This window comes from Hemicordylus capensis, chromosome 1 (assembly GCF_027244095.1).
Source record: "Hemicordylus capensis ecotype Gifberg chromosome 1, rHemCap1.1.pri, whole genome shotgun sequence".
NCBI classification, from domain to species: Eukaryota; Metazoa; Chordata; class Lepidosauria; order Squamata; family Cordylidae; genus Hemicordylus; species Hemicordylus capensis.
Window position 1 is genome coordinate 332,748,578 of NC_069657.1, and position 17,345 is coordinate 332,765,922.

Sequence of the window (17,345 nt, forward strand, 5' to 3'; positions counted from 1 at the left end):
AATAAGAGCCTCTCCATCTCTGAAAACTTTAAGGAAGGCAGTTAAGACACTTTTGTTCACCCAGTTTTTAATTAGACTTACAATTTGTAACATTGTGTTAAATTTTAAATTATTTTAATATTTTACCATTTTAATTTTGTTTTAATTTGTACTGTTTTATTGTAAACCTCCCAGAGACATTGGGTGGTATATAAATATGTTAAAATAAGAAAACTAACTTTGGGAGCTCCATTTAGTTGTCATGGCTAATAACCATTGATAATCCTAGAAAATGGTCTTATCCTTTTCTTAGAGCCATCCAAGCCTATGACCATCACTGGCTGACATGTTCCTCAGTGTAACACGGGCATTACAGACCACCTGGGCCAAAATGAGGCTAACCCAGTGACTGTGTTGCACAAGAGGGCAGTATCGGTTCTGCTGACTCTTGTGCGATCACAGCACCATTGCGGTGGGATTTATTGCCCTGCAGCATTAACCTGTGGAACATGCCAGTCACTGTATTTTGTGGTACTGAAGTTCTAGGCTAATGTCCAGACTCCCAAGGAGGAGAGAGACCCTGTGCCAATGACCCACGGTTTTTCATTACTCAAGGGGGAGGGGGCGATTTTCAGCTCTCTCTCCCATCTGCAGGTACCTGCACCTCCCAAACTTATCTCCTTAAAGGTGCCCTGGTCCTCAGGGACATAATTTCCAGAGGTACTTTTAAGAACAGTTCTATTCATATGGCTAGCTTTGATGTACTGCCGCCAATTAAACTCGCAATGGCCAGTGAACAACCATGTTTTTGGTTAAATATTTGCCACATACTCCAGGGAAGACAGAAAAAGCTCAGATAGATATGACATGTTCAAAGCATTCTGTCTTATGGGGCTTCATTCAGTTCAATGGCTATTCTCAGATTAAGTTTCCAATGCAGATTGCAAATATATATGTATAGCTAGCAGACCCCTGCTAACTGAGCAAAGAGACACCTTTTAAAGTGGTGATTTGCTTATATTTAACAGGGGGAGAGCAACTGGCCCTATCCAACCCCAGCACAGCATCCGGTGGTTGTTGCTGGTATCTGCCTTTTGTTTCTTTTTAAATTGTGAGCCATTTGGTGACAGGGGGCCATCTTATTTATGTATTTTTCTATGTAAACTGCTTTGAAAACTTTGGTTGAAGAGTGGTACATAAATATTCATAGTAGTAGTATATTTGTGTGTCTGCTTATTGTCTGTTTATTTGCATTTATATCCTACTCTTCCTCCAAGGAGCCCAGAGTGGTGCACATGGTTATGTTTATCCTCACAACAACCCCATGAGGTAGGTTAGGCCGAGAGATACGTGACTTGCCCAGAGTCACCCAGTGAGGCGTTTGGCATGCACATGCGCCTGCCTGCCTAGTTCTGGTTCAGTTTACTTGCTGCAAATGATCACAGTCAGATATGAGACACAAGAAATTCCCATGGAGGAGTAAAAAAAATATCTGGCATTTCCCAAAAACGAAATGTGTAGCCAAGCTTCTTTCAGCTTTGTTCTTTAATATCCTGGATTTTCATCAATTTGGTGACAGTCTATGCATACACACACAGCTGCCACTGAATACAAATCTGCAAGATTTTTTTATTTTCCAAAAATGTAGGCTATTTCAGTCTACAGGCTAGATTCAGGGTAGATTCTTCCAATGGGTGACTTTTTTTTAAAAAAATAAAACATCTCAATAAGATAACCAGTAAAATACTGTCAATAGATTGCTTTAAGAGCCAGCGTGGTATAGTGGTTAGAGTGCTGGACTAGGACTGGGGAGACCCGAGTTCAAATCCACATTCAGCCATGATACTTGCTGGGTGACTCTGGGCCAGTCACTTCTCTCTCAGCCTAACCTACTTCACAGGGTTGTTGTGAGTAGAAACTCAAGTATGTAGTACACCACTCTGGCTCCTTGGAGGAAGAGCGGGATATAAATGTAAAATAATAATAATAATAATAATAATTAATAATAAAAAATAATAAAAAAGAAGAAGAAGAAGAAGAAACAACAACAACAACCGTGGACCACCTAATCAGCTGTTGTAAAAAGATCGCACAGACTGACTACAAACAAAGGCATGACAAGGTAGCAGGGATGATACACTGGAATATCTGCAAAAAATACAAGCAACTGTCCTGTAGCCAAAAATTGGTGGGACCATAAAATTGAAAAAGTTGAAGAAAATGAAGATGTAAAAATATTATGGGACTTCCGACTACAAACAGACAAACATCTGCCACACAATACACCAGATAGAACTGTAGTCGAGAAGAAAGAAAAACAAGTTAAAATAATCGACATAGCAATACCAGGGGATAGCAGAACAGAAGAAAAAGAAATAGAAAAAACAACAAAATACAAAGATCTACAAACTGAAATTGAAAGGCTGTGGTAGAAAAAGACCAAAATAATCCCAGTGATAATTGGCACCTTGGGCGCCGTTCCAAAACAACTTGCAGAGCACCTCAACACCATAGAGGCCACAGAAATCACCATCAGCCAATTACAAAAAGCAACTTGACTGGGAACAGCCTATATTCTGCGACAATATCTATAACAACAGCAACAACATTGACAATAAAATTCAGCCTTCCCAGGTCCTTGGGAAGGACTCGATATCTGGATAAAACAAACCAGTCAATAACACCTGTGTGAATAAATGATAATTAACTGACTGTGTGAATAAATAATAATTAAGAGCAGGCCACACATGAATTTTTGCACTTGAAACTATTTATTTTTCCCTCTGCCAAAGGGGACACTTACCCCAGTGAATATAGACGGCACTGTTTGCTTTTGATTTGATGAACTAAATTGAATCTGTCATCCAGGCAGATTGACCATGGCCTCTTTAAGATGTCAGGGTTTCCTGGCAGGTCTTTCACATTCATATGATCACATGAAATCTGTTAAAATAATAACAGAAGCTTGTTTTAATCCTTTTTTAGAATCTTTCTATACATCTCATGTTTGGGTGTCATGTTTTGACTGAGCAAAGAAAAGGGAGGATGAAGACGATCTTGGAGGAAATGGTTTAGCTGATCTATGACTAACAAACTTGGGATGGGGGAAAGCTGCCGGGCTTATTTCTTGTTTGTTTGGTTTGCTAAAGAAAAGATGTGATGACTCGAAAGAAGCTAGACAGAAGAGCACTGCAAACATGAAAGGCAAATAACTGAATTCCAGCGAATATTATGCACTGGATGTATTTCTCCAAGAGCAGCCCTCCAGAGTGCAAAAGTCAATTAATTTCCCCCCAAGCCTCAGGATTAGATTATGCATTTTATATTATTTAAAGAACAATAATTTCTCAAATCTTAATTATCTGTCTTATGATTCATATGTATTACTGATATAATTCTACAGGCATGCAAAGCAGCACTCAGGCCAAAGGAAGGGGCACTCTCTCTAAAGGTGGTAATTAGATTCCAGCTCATTTAAATACATTTATATTACACACAACACAGATGCACACTTAAATCCATTCATTCTTTTACAACAAAGGATGTATTTAAACAAATCCCACTGGGGGGGAAATGAGAATTAAACATATGCTTAAGCTCTTTACTAAACACATTTTAAATCAAGTAAGAAGTCAATGCAATAATCCTGTCTAAGACTCACAATAGGATTGTTTGCAGCAGAAGGAGCCAAGCCGAAACATTATCAATTGTCCAGTTAGGCACAGATGAGACAAAAGCAACCTTAACATTCTACAAGGGAATTTTGCTGTTATACATAATGAAACTCCTAGAAAGGTGAAGGAATCAATCCTGACATTCATGGCAATCTTCCCTTTTTTAGACAACGCTGCCCATACTATATGGTCCAAAGAGACAATGTTCTGCACCATTTTGAGACTCCCCAAAATAAATTCTGCAGTCTAGATAAATGTGGGCATATACACATTTCCCCCAAACTTATTTCTGATTTATTATTAGCTTTTGCAGAGAACTGAAGACAGCATGAAAGAATGATTGCTGCTTGCGATATATACACTTGCCCCAGTTTCACTCTGTGTAACAAATGGGGACTGGCGAATAGCGGATTTAAGCTTAGGCTTGGTCTCCAAGCAAGTCCACGTGGGGGAAAGAAAAATGCTGATTCATTTCCTCCATGTCTGCTCAACAAAGGCTTTAACCTTTAAATCTTAGCTGTTTCTTGGTAATCGCTGCCACCACACCCTAATTACAGAGTTTAACTCCTCCCTGGATTTGGGTGAGTGTCCAGGGAGACTCCCTTTCTTTTACCAAACTGAAAAAATATATAAAAACCTCCCACGTGCAATGTAAACATGGTGAGAAAATTTGGTAGGTTGCTGAACAATTAACCTTGAGACATGTTTGCACCAGAGTAAAAAACCCTTTTCCGGAGTTAAAAATCCACTCAGAGGCAGGTGTACTTATAAACAGAGGAAACTTTATTTTAAAAAAAAGACTACAGACTGCTCCAGTCTGAGGCTCTAGCAGCTTCAGTTACAGGTAACAGCAAACACTCAATACTTTACACGATTACTTCCAAAAAGAGCACTCCAGCTGATAGTTGGAGTGGTGCATTTTAAAATCTTGGTTACCCAGTTGCAAAGATAATTCAAGAAGCACCCCCAGTTGCAAGGAACCTTTAAAAGCACCTTTAAAGGTTACAGAGACTTTTGCAGTGCCCAGGATGGATAGAAAGGGCACAGGCACAACATTCTTACATCACTGTTAAAACACAATAGACCAGTTGTAAGGATCTGCAAACACTAAAATAAAGAAATCTGATGCCAGCTATGTAACTCACGGTTCCCTGGCTAAACCCTTCTCTGAAGTCAAGCCCTGGCTTCTTTCTTGAACTCAACAAAACCATGGTAGAGACTTCAAGCCCCTGCAGAGTTCCTGGTTGCTGCCATGGCTTGGCCAGCCAACCTGTTACTTCCCCTGCCTGGCTCCCACTGCATGAGAACAAAGGACCCCTTCACTTCCTGCCACAAGGCCCTCTAAGTCCTGGTCACCGTGTGCTGAGTGGCTGATCCCTAGAGGTCACTGCCTGACAGACAGGGCAGGGTTCCCTTCCAGTTTACTCTTTAGGTAAGGGAGGGGCCGATTGTTAAACTCTGCTTAAAAGGTTTTGCAGCTTTTTAAAATATATTGTATCAAAAAACAAACAAACCGTGGTCTAATCAGAGGTGACCGTAGAAAATACAGGTGAAACTCAGAAAATTAGAATATCGTGCAAAAGTCCATTAATTTCAGTAATGCAAATTAAAAGGTGAAACTGATATATGAGACAGACGCATTACATGCAAAGCGAGATAAGTCAAGCCTTAATTTGTTATAATTGTGATGATCGTGGCGTACAGCTCATGAAAACCCCAAATCCACAATCCCAGAAAATTAGAATATTACATGGAACCAAGAAGACAAGGATTGTAGAATAGAACAATATTGGACCTCTGAAAAGTATACAGTGTACTGTGCTTGATTGGCCAGCAAACTCGCCTGACCTGACCCCATAGAGAATCTATGGGGCATTGCCAAGAGAAGGATGAGAGACATGAGACCAAACAATGCAGAATTGCTGAAGGCCGCTAATGAAGCATCCTGGTCTTCATAATACCTCATCAGTGCCACAGGCTGATAGCATCCATGCCACGCCGCATTGAGGCAGTGATTGCTGCAAAATGGGCCCAAACCAAGTACTGAATACATATGCATGCTTATACTTTTCAGAGGTCCGATATTGTTCTATTCTTCAATCCTTGTCTTCTTGGTTCCATGTAATATTCCAATTTTCTGAGATTGTGGATTTGGGGTTTTCATGAGCTGTACGCCATGATCATCACAATTATAACAAATTAAGGCTTGACTTATCTCGCTTTGCATGTAATGCGTCTGTCTCATATATCAGTTTCACCTTTTAATTTGCATTACTGAAATTAATGGACTTTTGCATGATATTCTAATTTTCCGAGTTTCACCTGTATAGTGAGGCCTCTCTTTAACCACTGTTAATGAACTGATAAGCAATTCACTGTCTCTAGCCTTGCCCTGACAGATGCAGGCTAGAATCTTGTTAAGAAAGAAAAGAAAAAAGAAAATAGTTTCTAGGCAATCTCTCAAGCCAATACTAAATTCATGTTAGCAAGGCTCAATCCAAGCCACACAAGACAACCTTGCTCATGAAGAAATCCTACCAGACTTTCAAGATTAGAATCTACAAAAATGCATGAAAATCAAAAACCAGCTTCAGCTACGGCAAGCACTACCTAATACTTTCTAATGAGCACACTAAACAAACATTATTGGTGAAGATTCAGCTTTATGACAATACTGTATTGGGAAAATTGGTACTCAAAGGGCTGCATTCTTCTATGGCCATTTCTCATTCTTCAGTTCTTCACTCCCATGAAATCAGGAGTTGGTTGTATTTGTTTTTCTCCTAGGCCTGTATGAAGATATGGACAAGAATGTCGGTCTTACTTCCCTTTCATGAATTAAAGCAAATATTATGGGTGTAGTTATGGCTTAATTTTAAAATAGCGGGGGGGGGAGACCCTGAACTATGCAAGAAATTCCTCTGCATTAAAAAGGAACAACGCTTATAAAAACTGAGCAGCAACAGGCTAACTGAAAAGGGAAGGGAACAAACAGAGCAAGGAATAGCACTGGCTCAGTCAGTATGTATATTGCACACACATGCAAGTGTGTGCACTTTGGTTAGAATCTCCTTCCATGGACAGCTGATGTCAGCAGACAGCTACAAAGCAGTTGAGGTGACTGAGGCACACCCTTCTTCTACCACTGCCTCCTGGTAGTTTCTTGCAATGATGGGGATTCCCCTCCACAATCACCCTAGGGAGCTGGCCAACAGCTATCACTAGTGAACCACTTCACCAACACTAGTTAACCGATTCCTGATCTTACAAGCTACTGAAACACTCAGTATTTAACAGCTCATTTTTCCAGTATATGGCTATTGCTACCTGACTTCCCAATGATTTATTAAATAACCTATTTGAGGCATTATGCCTGTGCTCATGTCCTTCTTCCACCCATTTTCTCTCATATGTAGAGTATGACTATGGTTATCTAGACCTCCTGGGCACAGAACTTCATGATTACACTCCTCTTGAAAGAATTTCTGACCATTTAGGATGGTCTGCCCTTGGGAGATCTACAGTTTCACGAATGCTTTTAATGAACTTGTCAATGGTCTGATAGGCCCTGGCATCTGGTAGAGCACTTTGAGCCACAGGCTTATACACTCTTTGAGATAACAACAATCTCTTAAACTGGCCACTGCCTTAGTCCTCCAACCTCACCTGGTACTAAACATGACAAAATAGAATGAACGAACATGAAAGACAACAACGGATGCAGAACAAGAGAGATTTCCAGATTTTCTACTCTTCACATCAAAACACAAGTCCAAAAGATCTCTTGAGCTCACGAAACTAGTTGCATGGTACTTTTTATCCAAGGAGGAGAAACTGTTCAAAAATGCTAGTTGTGCAAGAAAGAAAAGACCGGCTGCCCAAACTACTAAATAGAAGTATGTATCTTGTAACACTGTGCTATTATTGTTAGCCAGCAATTCAGCAGCATCTGGCAAGGGAGAAATGAGGATTCCTCTTACTTCACAACCTAAGTTATGCCTGTCCAGGGGAGTGAGGGCACTTCTTCTCAAAGCTAAAGCTCTTGATTGCTATGTCAGCAACTATAAACTCTTTACAAATTGACGCCCTTTTAGGTTTTGACCCAACTAGTGAAGCTTAGTAGAATCTGCCAGAGTTTATTACATCCCTGAAAAAGAGCCGGTTTTGTGTGCAGAAGAGCTACTTCAGTCCAAGCCCTTCCAGTTGAAAGCTATGCAAACCTCCAGATCCACATGACCTGGCAGAAGTTACTTCATTGCTCTCCTTTCAAATGCAGTTGCTCAGAGTAAGCTTTTTTGAACCAAGTGCCACTTGTGTTATTTTGATTTTTTGTTTCATTTGTGTTATTTTCTCTCATCTGGAGGATATATTGGAAGATGTAATATAGGAAATTGTCTTATACCAAGTCAGACCATTGATCCATCTAGTTCAGCAATATTTACACCAACTGGCAGTGGCTCCCTAAGGCTTCAGGCAGGAGTCTTTCCAAGCTCTAACTGGAGATGCTGCCAGGGATTGAACCTGGGACCTTCTGCACTGACTTATGACAACTTATGAATGGAGGTACAAGTGCTCCATTCCAACCTCAGTCAATCAATACTTATGGGGCTTAATTTTCAGGGTGATTAAGAACATTTATACCACCAATGATATTATAGGGTACACATTTTCCCCGCCAACATAGAGCTTTTCCTGCATGGACCTACGCAGCAGGAAGCATAAGGACACATGGTACATGGTTACAACTAAATAACAAAACAAAAACAAAAAAACACAGGGCAAACACATCATGGAACAGCATGGCATCACCACCACTGCAGGTACGCCTTCCCTGGACTGCTGTCAGGATCTTGTGCTCAAAGCTGCAAGGTATGGCAGAGCAGATAGTCACATATCAGCCTAAAGGCCAAACCTCCCCCACCAAAAAAGGACACTGCAGCAGGGGAAATGCAGTCTGAGACATACTAATTTGCTGCAGTCTTCAGGCACATTTCAATTTAAACGTCACACCAGCTTGTAAGTTACAATGAATGAATGAATGAATGAATGAATGAATGAATGAATGAATGAATTCGTGTGTGGCATATACCTAGGACAATGTACTTGCCTTCATGCCTGAAAGCATTTAATAAGGAAATGCTTTCTTAAAAGAATGCATTTCAGCTATGCAAATACAAACATCCTTCTAGAATTCATTGCTTTTCCTAAATGCAAAATAGTACTACCAAAAAAATAAAAATAAAAGCAGCTTGCAAGGAGACCCAGGACAACCATTAGATGCAGATATTGCTGCAGGCTTCCCATCTGTGGCCCCAAAAGTCACTTTGGTGGCTAAAACTGTAGCACGAGTGTTATGCACAAGCAAGCCAAGAGTCCAGAAAAGCTCGGAAAGGAACACTGGACTTACTGTGAAGGATTTCTTTTCCCTGTGACTGATGCTCATCAGTATGGTTTGTGTAGTGAGCATGCTAGAGAGACAAGACCAAAACACACGAGGCTAGTTTCCTGTCACCAGAGGACGCCACAGCCCCAGTTCCAGGCAGGAGAAACAGAGGAACGGGTGGGAACAACTGAGGAGCTTGTACTCTCCCATCCCATGCAACCAAGGTTGATCCTGCTAGAAAGGGACAAACCATGCCCGCCATGAGGGATCAGCTCACCTTCCTCAGGTGCAACACAGGAGCATTTGGTAGCTGGTTCTGTTTGGGCAACGGAGAGATGCCTCAGAGGGAGGGAATGTTAAGCCCTCTGTGTTTAAAATCAAAACGCCTGGGCACTAAATGGCCCCTCTCCGAAATGAGAATGGCCTCTCCTTAAGGACTGTAGCCTGGAAAGGAGGAGGGCAGTCGCCTAGCAGAGTGTCGGGTTCTGCGAGGAAGGAAGAAGCAGTGGCAGGAGGCATGGGGGAGGGGGGCACTGCGCTATGCTGACACTCCCTGGCCAAGAATCTTGGTTCAGTTGGGCACGCTTGGTGGAATCCAGTTGGTATTGGTCCCAAATGGGAGAGGGAGGCATTACATTAGATTCACCAGAATGGTTTCCAGCTGTGGTAGTCACTGGCTGCGTGGGCCCCAAAGGGCCAGCTGGAGCAATCACTGCGTCTTCTCCAGTAGGAGTGATGGGATCGACCGCGGGACACCCCCCCCACCACAGACTATCCGGTTCCCCCTCAACCGCCACTGACACCTGTGTGGTTTGCTTAGATGCCAATAAGTCGCTCAAAGGATGGTGGTCGTTATTTTCTCCGAGCCCTGCTATACCAAGGGACTTGGGAGGCAGCAAGTCTTGCCTCTTTGTCGTTGACAGCACAGCTGAAAGAGCAGCGCTCAGTGAGGCAAGGAAGACTCAGGAGGCTCTGCCAGTACCACAGAGGCGTTTGATCTGTTCGCGGCTTTTTAGTATGAGCCGGAGCTGCCGCAACTGTGCCTGCCGTAATGACAGGAGCAGGGCCTCTGCATAGGTGAGGCCGTGGACCTAGCCCGGGCCGGGGGGGGGAGGATTGACGGGCTCTCACGAGGACATCTGGCTTTACAGCCAGCTGCAGGTCCTCCAAAAGGTAGCCCTGCAGGATATTGCTTTAATCAGGAGGCGCTCGCTAAAGGCGCACAGAGGCCGGCAGGCATGTGTGTTTCTTTTTATTCAGCTCAGCCTGATCCTTGCAATGTTTTGATTTTTTTAAAAAAAATTGTACTTTTTTGGCAGTTTTTTTGCATACAACAGCCGCCTCTACCTCAGCAAGCATCAAATCGGCTGGAAGAATTTCAATTTGCATAGGCGAGGCTAAAACCACCCGAGTAGGAGGGCTAGAGGGCTCTCAAGAAGGACAGCTGGAAACTGGAAGCTACTTGCAGGTGCTCTGAAAGCGATCCTTGCAGCAGCTCTTCTGCCTGAGCACACTCCATAAGAAGTAAAGGAAAACAAAAGTGAAATTAGAAATTGCCAATTATCTAATTAAAGTAAAGGCAAAGTGTGCCGTCAAGTCGATTTCAACTCCTGGTGCCTACAGAGCCCTGTGGTTGTCTTTGGTAAAATACAGGAGGGGTTTACCATTGCCTCCTCCCGCGCAGTATGAGATGATGCCTTTCAGTATCTTCCTATATTTCTGCTACCCAATATAGATGTTTCCCATAGTCTGGGAAACATACCAGCAGGGATTTGAACTGGCAACCTTCTGCTTGTTAGTCAAGCCTTTCCCCGCTGTGCCACTTAAGGTGACCAATGGTCTAATTTAGGAATGGAAAAAACGTTGAGGATTTAGGTTAAAGTACAAAGCTAAGACAGCTCCCTTCCCACCCTTGCACAATCTAAGAAGGGGAGGGGAGAAGGAGGCAGAGAAATAAAAGTATAAGAAAGGAAAATAAGAAACTAGCCGGTCTTTAAAAAAAAAATACTGAGGAGCTTTCACAACCCTGCTAACTCAAGTAAGATAGGATGGGAACTGGGGCTATGGTGCCCTCTGGTGACAGGAAACTAGCCTCAAGTGATTTGGTCCTGTCTCTCAAGCACACTCAGTGCACAACCCATACTGATGAGTTTCAACACAGGGGAAAATGCATGTTTTTGACTCAGCAAAACATGTGCATCAAACTACACACATAGTGATTCTGGTAATCTAGAAGTGTAAGCGCTGTAAAATATTCCCCTTAGGGGATGGAGCCGCTCTGTGAAGAGCATCTAGGCTCCGTTCCTTCCCTGGCATCTCCAAGATAGATAGGGCTGAGAGAGATTCCTGCCTGCAACCTTGGAGAAGCCGCTGCCAATCTGTGTAGACAATACTGAGCGAGATGGACCTATAGTCTGACTCAGTATATGGCAGCTTCCTATGTTCCTATGTAATGGAAATGACTTGCAGGAGCATTTTCTGTGAATGAAAATCATAATCTGGGAAAGAGAACTAAAATATTTACCTTGCTAAGTGTAAATATCCTTCACTATCATTTTTCAGTAAAGTTCTCTTGTAAAACCCATAGTTGGCACTCTCTTTGCTACAGAGATCTGGAATAGATATTGATTACTCTGAATATTGGACACTAAGAGTTCAATATTTAAAGGGGGGAAGTCAACCTTTCTTGCACTATTTGGATTTCAAGTGGTTTTTGGTCCTAAACGACAAATCACTGTTGAACATAAGCATACATATACAGAAATGTCTACTGTCCTAAACTTAATGAGAATCAAGAATGCTTCTCCCCATTCCAAGAGACTGCAATGGCATAGCATGATATTTCTTGCTTAAATCAATTAGTAGAGCATTAGCTGTAACCTGAGTATATGGGGCTCTCTTCTTTAGTGTCACTGTGTTACTGTAATGAATGCGGTGTTGGACTTAAAGGTAAAGTGTGCCGTCGAGTCGGTGTTGACTCCTAGAGACCACAGGGCCATGTGGTTTTCTTTGGTAGAATACAGGAGGGATTTACCATTGCCATCTCCTGCACAGTATGAAACATACTCTGGGAAATATACCAGCAGGGATTCAAACCAGCAGCCTCTTGCTCCCTAGGCAAGTTACTTCCCCGCTGCGCCATTAAGTGGCTCAGTGTTGTACTTAGTCCTGTTTAATTTATGAAACTCACAGGTTGGCCTTGAACCATTTCTTATTTGTCATCCTAACCTACTTCAAAAAGTTGATGTGAAACTAAAATGTATGTTGGGAGGGGGCATGCACACTACCCTGAATTCCTCAGAGGGAAGGTGAGATAGAAATGTAATGCATACATAAATAAAACACTCAGAAGTTTTTCAGTAGAGCATACCATATTACAGGGATTGTATGCATAAGATATACACAGTACAATTCCATTTCAAGGATCCCCAGTCTCTATTTATTTTGAGACTAACTGCTCAAGAGAGGAAACCCTTTTTAGAGTGTTTGTTTTAAAGCATTATTTTAATCTGAATCTGAATCAGTTTCAGTAAAGTGGTAAAAATCACAAAACAAATTATATCTTACCCATTATCCCACTTGTGAATGAGAAAAAGATTCTTTCTAGAACTAAATCATAAACTGCCAAAGGATTTCTACATTTCCTAATGAGTATCAAGATGAAAACCAACCTGGGCAGTGCTGATATACTGTAAGAGCCTCAGGGCTTCATTACTCAAGGAAGGCGTAGGACTTGCCCAGGGTTGCAAGTCTATGTGCCAGCGTATAGTCTGGAATATAAATAATATCAAAACAATTGGCATAGATGAAAATCAGTCTGTTTTCAATAAAAGACAGAAATATAATGCATTGAGTTTCTCATGTTTAAAAATAAGATGATGAAGCAGCAACCAATAGGGTTGCCAACTAGAGACTTTTATAGAGGACATGCAACTATTTGGGAGATTAAATGACCTTTTTTGCATTAGGAAGACAGACTATTTTGGGGAACAAACAAATGTGTTGGGGTGACTGAAGTTCTGGGGAGCAGCTGGAACATTTTGTTCGCGCAGAACCCTTTGCTCTTATGAGCAGCTTCTCTTCCTCTGTCTCCTCCTCCCGACTGACCATCCATCCCATGGGGAAGCCAGAGAGGAGCTTCTGCTTCAGTGGCAGGTGGCAGAGCCACGTTATGTAGGCGCAGAGATAGGTGGGCCCAGCACGTGCAGCTTGCTTCCCTCATGTGGTGGCAGCAGTGAGAAGTTAGCAGCTAGCTAACAAACTTTACTCAGTTAGCAGTTACCCCTGATACTGTAACTGGGCAAAAGGGCACCTTTTAAAGTGGGGAATCTCTTCGATTTATCACGGGGAGAGCAACTGGCCCTATCCAACGCCAGCAATGCATATGCAAATTTTATGCAAAGTAGAGACTTTTTGGAGACTTCTTTGGTAAAAAGTGTCCTCTATTTCCATTTTTTTTTAGTGATAGATACAGACTATTTTCACCATCTGGACCTGGAAACTCTAGCAACCAAATAGCAAAAGTCACTCTCCAGATATCTATGAACATAAATACTCCAAAGTCAGCACAACTAATAAATCAATGTTTAGGGCAACTCTACACCTTACTATCTTACTTACTCTTACTTACTTACCTTACTATCTTTCATTTAGGGATGTGCTCTCATTAGATCATGTCTGAGTTTCTATATATAACTATTCACAGCTCAACAGACACAGGCATGAAGCCACTGCTACCAATATGGAGACTCTGCCCACAAAGCTGATTTTGCTCACTGTCCTGCACAGGTCACTGGCAACAGGTGCAAGAAAAGGGGACATTTTGCTAAAGTTTGCAAGTCCGCAGTCCACTTCATTACCGATTCACTACATGATAAGGATGAGGCAGCTGAACCACCTCCTGCCAGCATTTGACACACTCAGTGACACACTCAGAACCTGCTTCTCCACATTGTCAAGTTAAACTTAATGGCCACGAAGTACGAATGATGGCTGATTCTGGTTCTCTATGAAGCAGATTTCCCATCTGCTTTACAAGAAATTCCTTACTACATCAGATCGGCACCTGCAGTTTTAAAACATACACCCATGGAAACATAGAGGTTCCCCTATTGCCATAAATGGATACTTCACTGCTGTCCCAGAATACAAATAAAGTACTGCAGAAAGGAAAGTATGTGTGTCACAAAAAGGAGTCTCAATATTGGGCTGGAAACATCAGAAAGAGCTGCATATAGTGTTAGGGGTGGGTGGGCAGGGGAGGAGGCTGTGCTAGACTTACCTCCCCCCGCCCCCCAATGATCCCGGAATGGTGGTGGGAAGCGCAGACTACGTCCCCACACAATCTCCACTGCAGTGTGGTTCTCTGGAGGCTGGGGCAATGCATCTTTACCTCCACATTTCCCACGATGCACTGTGTGTGGTGCACTGCAGGATACCCCTGTGAAATGAATGCTCTAGATATTTGTCTCCGTGTCTGCTCAGGCTGCAAGCAGCCCAACAGGCTTACAACCTCGGAACTGGGGTTAAAGGTGCATTCACGCCCTTAATCTTGGTAAAAGGCCAGGTCCAAAAGGCAAGTCAGACATCGCAGCAGCGCTTGAATCCACCTCAATCCTGGTGCTGCATGCAAGCAGCCTAACCCAGGCTGGGCTGCTTGTGAGAACAGCCTTAATATCTCAGAGTGGCAGACATCCCAAAACAGACTTGGTGAAAGCTATCCGGGAAGCACCAGAGCCACACAACAAGGAGGCATTTTGATCATTTTTAGCACTCTAAATTTGAGTATGACTCTAAATTTGTTAGACAATTTGCCTCAAAAGTTGCCTTTGAAAGTTGCTACTTTTTAAAAAGAATGTTACATTTAACTTGGATGCATCCTGCAAGGCTAGTTTTCAGATTATCAAATTGGCCATTGCTGAAAGCCCTGTTCTCACTTCTTCCAACAGCAACAGGCACACTATTGTAACCACTGATGCTTCTGAATATGGTTTGGGTGCTGTCTTGACCCAGAAAAAAGGGGTCAAGAAAGTTACAGTTGCCTTTGCTTCCAGAGTGCTTACGGCTTCAGAGAAGATGTATTCTATCATTGAAAAAGAAGCTCCAGCGTTTATTTACTATTTAATAGTTGAGCAACCTCAAGAGTAGCCAAATGGATCACCAGACTTATGGAATTTGATTTCCAGGTGGAATATCTGCCAGGTATTTGGAATACAACTGCAGTGCAGATTGCTTATCTCTATTTCCACTTCCAGGCCAAGAGGAGATCCCAGAAGAAGAGGATGGAATAGTAATTTCGCAAGTAGTGATCACATCTTTTTGAGTGCTGATCAAGTGCTTACTGAACTTAAATCTTACATAACTAATGGATGGCCATGCAAAAACAAGGTACCTGAACATCTTCAACCATACCTGCACATAGCAAGTGAGCTGTCCCTTCTCAATGAGCTGGTGCTAAGGATTGATCATTTGGTGGTGCCACCCTCCTTACAAGCAAAAGTGAACAAAATTGCCCACAAAGGTGACCTGAGCATGAGCTTGACTAAAAGGCAAATCAAAGAAAGTTTTTGGTGGCCAGGTATGGACAAACACACTGAAAATCAGACACTGAATGGCTTGTGCTGTTTGTGACAAGTTGCAGAAGACTTTTACCACCCTCTTGACTCCAGTCGAGTATCCCAATGGTCCTTGGGGAAAACTTGTTCTGGACATAATGTGGCCTTTTGATAACCAACCCACAAAACAAAGATTTGTTATAGTGATGGCAGATTACTATTCCAGGTGGGCAGAAGTTTCATTTGCTGACAACATTACTACAAACAAGGTGTTCCAGTTCATGGCTGCAGTTTGCGAGGGAAGGTCTTCCAAAAGAACTAGTGACTGACAAGAGGACATAGCTTACCTCATCTGAAATGGAGCAATATTTGCATAACCATAGGATAAAACACAAGACTATTTCTTTGTACCATCTTTGAAGGAATGACTTAGTGATTAGTGAAAGAAAGTTTACAATTGGCTAATTGGGTAAGTTTGCGGGCGGGGGATTTTTTTAAAACCTCTCAAACCCCACTGGACTGGACTGAGGGGGTTCAAGGAGGTGCCGGCCCTAACTGGCTGGGTCCAGCTGGGACTAGAACTGAACCAGACCAGCTGGTTCTGTGCACACCCCTAGTTTCTTGCCAGACTGAAGAACCCTGTATATCTTGACTTGGAAAAGATCAGAAACTACACGCAACTCATCTCCAAAGTTAAAACTGTCTGGGTGTGCTTTGAGGACACCAGTGGCATGTATATGTAACATCTAAAGCAATGTCTTCCTGAGAATGCATATAAAATGAGAAACTAAGAGCATGAGAAACTGCAAAGTATCACAACAGAAACCCCAAATAAGACCTCTGGTTCTGCAAATCTAACCTACTAATACAATAAAGTATTTTGTACATGTAGATAAAAGTGCTTTGTTTCCCTGCCCACACAATATTCTGTCGTGTCCTGAAAAAGGTAGTTTTGTTAATCGCAGCATTTGTACATTGTCATTTTTATCTCTAGGGCAAGCAAGTTTCAGCTCATGCTTTTTATAATCTACATGAAGTCTGTCAGCTCAAAATCTCAGCGATCCTGTCAGCTTAGCAAACAATGTTTCTCACACAAAAGAGAACAAGGAAAGACTGGAGGAAACGTACTTTCATAACAAAGGGATTGAATTCCCTAAATATATAATATTTCCCTTAAAACATATTAAACATCCACTTAAAACAAGATTAATTATTGGGTGCTAAAGTAACAACAAAAATGTTCAGATTGTTCAACAATCCCATTCATCTTATTTATTTATTTATTTTAAAGGTACTTATCCTCATTTGGAACATCTATCACCAACTGAGCATATTAAAAGTACATGAGACTCTTCATGTTGTCATTAGGGGCTTAAAAAATGCAGATGGACTCATTTGTTACACAGAAGTAATTTCTTCAGAATTTAAAATTAGGGGAGTGTTTTAATTTCCAGGGGGTGTCAGTTGAGATACACTGATGGCACCATCGTGAGAACTGTGAAAAATGTGGTTCCGCTTGCCAGCTGAAAACCTTACAATGCACATTTTGCTCACAGTTAAGCTCTGTGGATTTATCATTTGCATCACAGAGAAAAGTTCAAAAGAAGTAGCATTTCCAGTATGGAGATGTATCTTTTAAAGAGCACATTATTTTCCTGGAAAAGTTAAAGTAGAAAAAATATTACAGTGACAGGAGGTAGATGAAAAGTCTATTCACACACGCTGCATAACCAAGGCTAGGGCAGCCCAGGATGG

At 42.0% G+C, this 17,345-nt stretch overlaps 1 protein-coding gene across 2 annotated transcripts in view; it reads right to left on the reverse strand.

Moving 5' to 3' along the window:
- Positions 1-17,345, reverse strand: part of METTL24 (methyltransferase like 24) — a 114,893-nt gene that overhangs the window by 45,649 nt on the left and 51,899 nt on the right. Inside the window, exons 2-3 of one of the 2 annotated variants that reach the window (XM_053301352.1) lie at positions 12,708-12,806; positions 2,783-2,922 (exon numbers count right to left, since the gene is read on the reverse strand). In XM_053301352.1, the coding sequence (XP_053157327.1) occupies positions 2,783-2,922; positions 12,708-12,806 (239 nt within the window). The remainder of the gene's footprint in view (positions 1-2,782; positions 2,923-12,707; positions 12,807-17,345) is intronic. The other variant, XM_053301431.1, reaches the window with a different exon arrangement.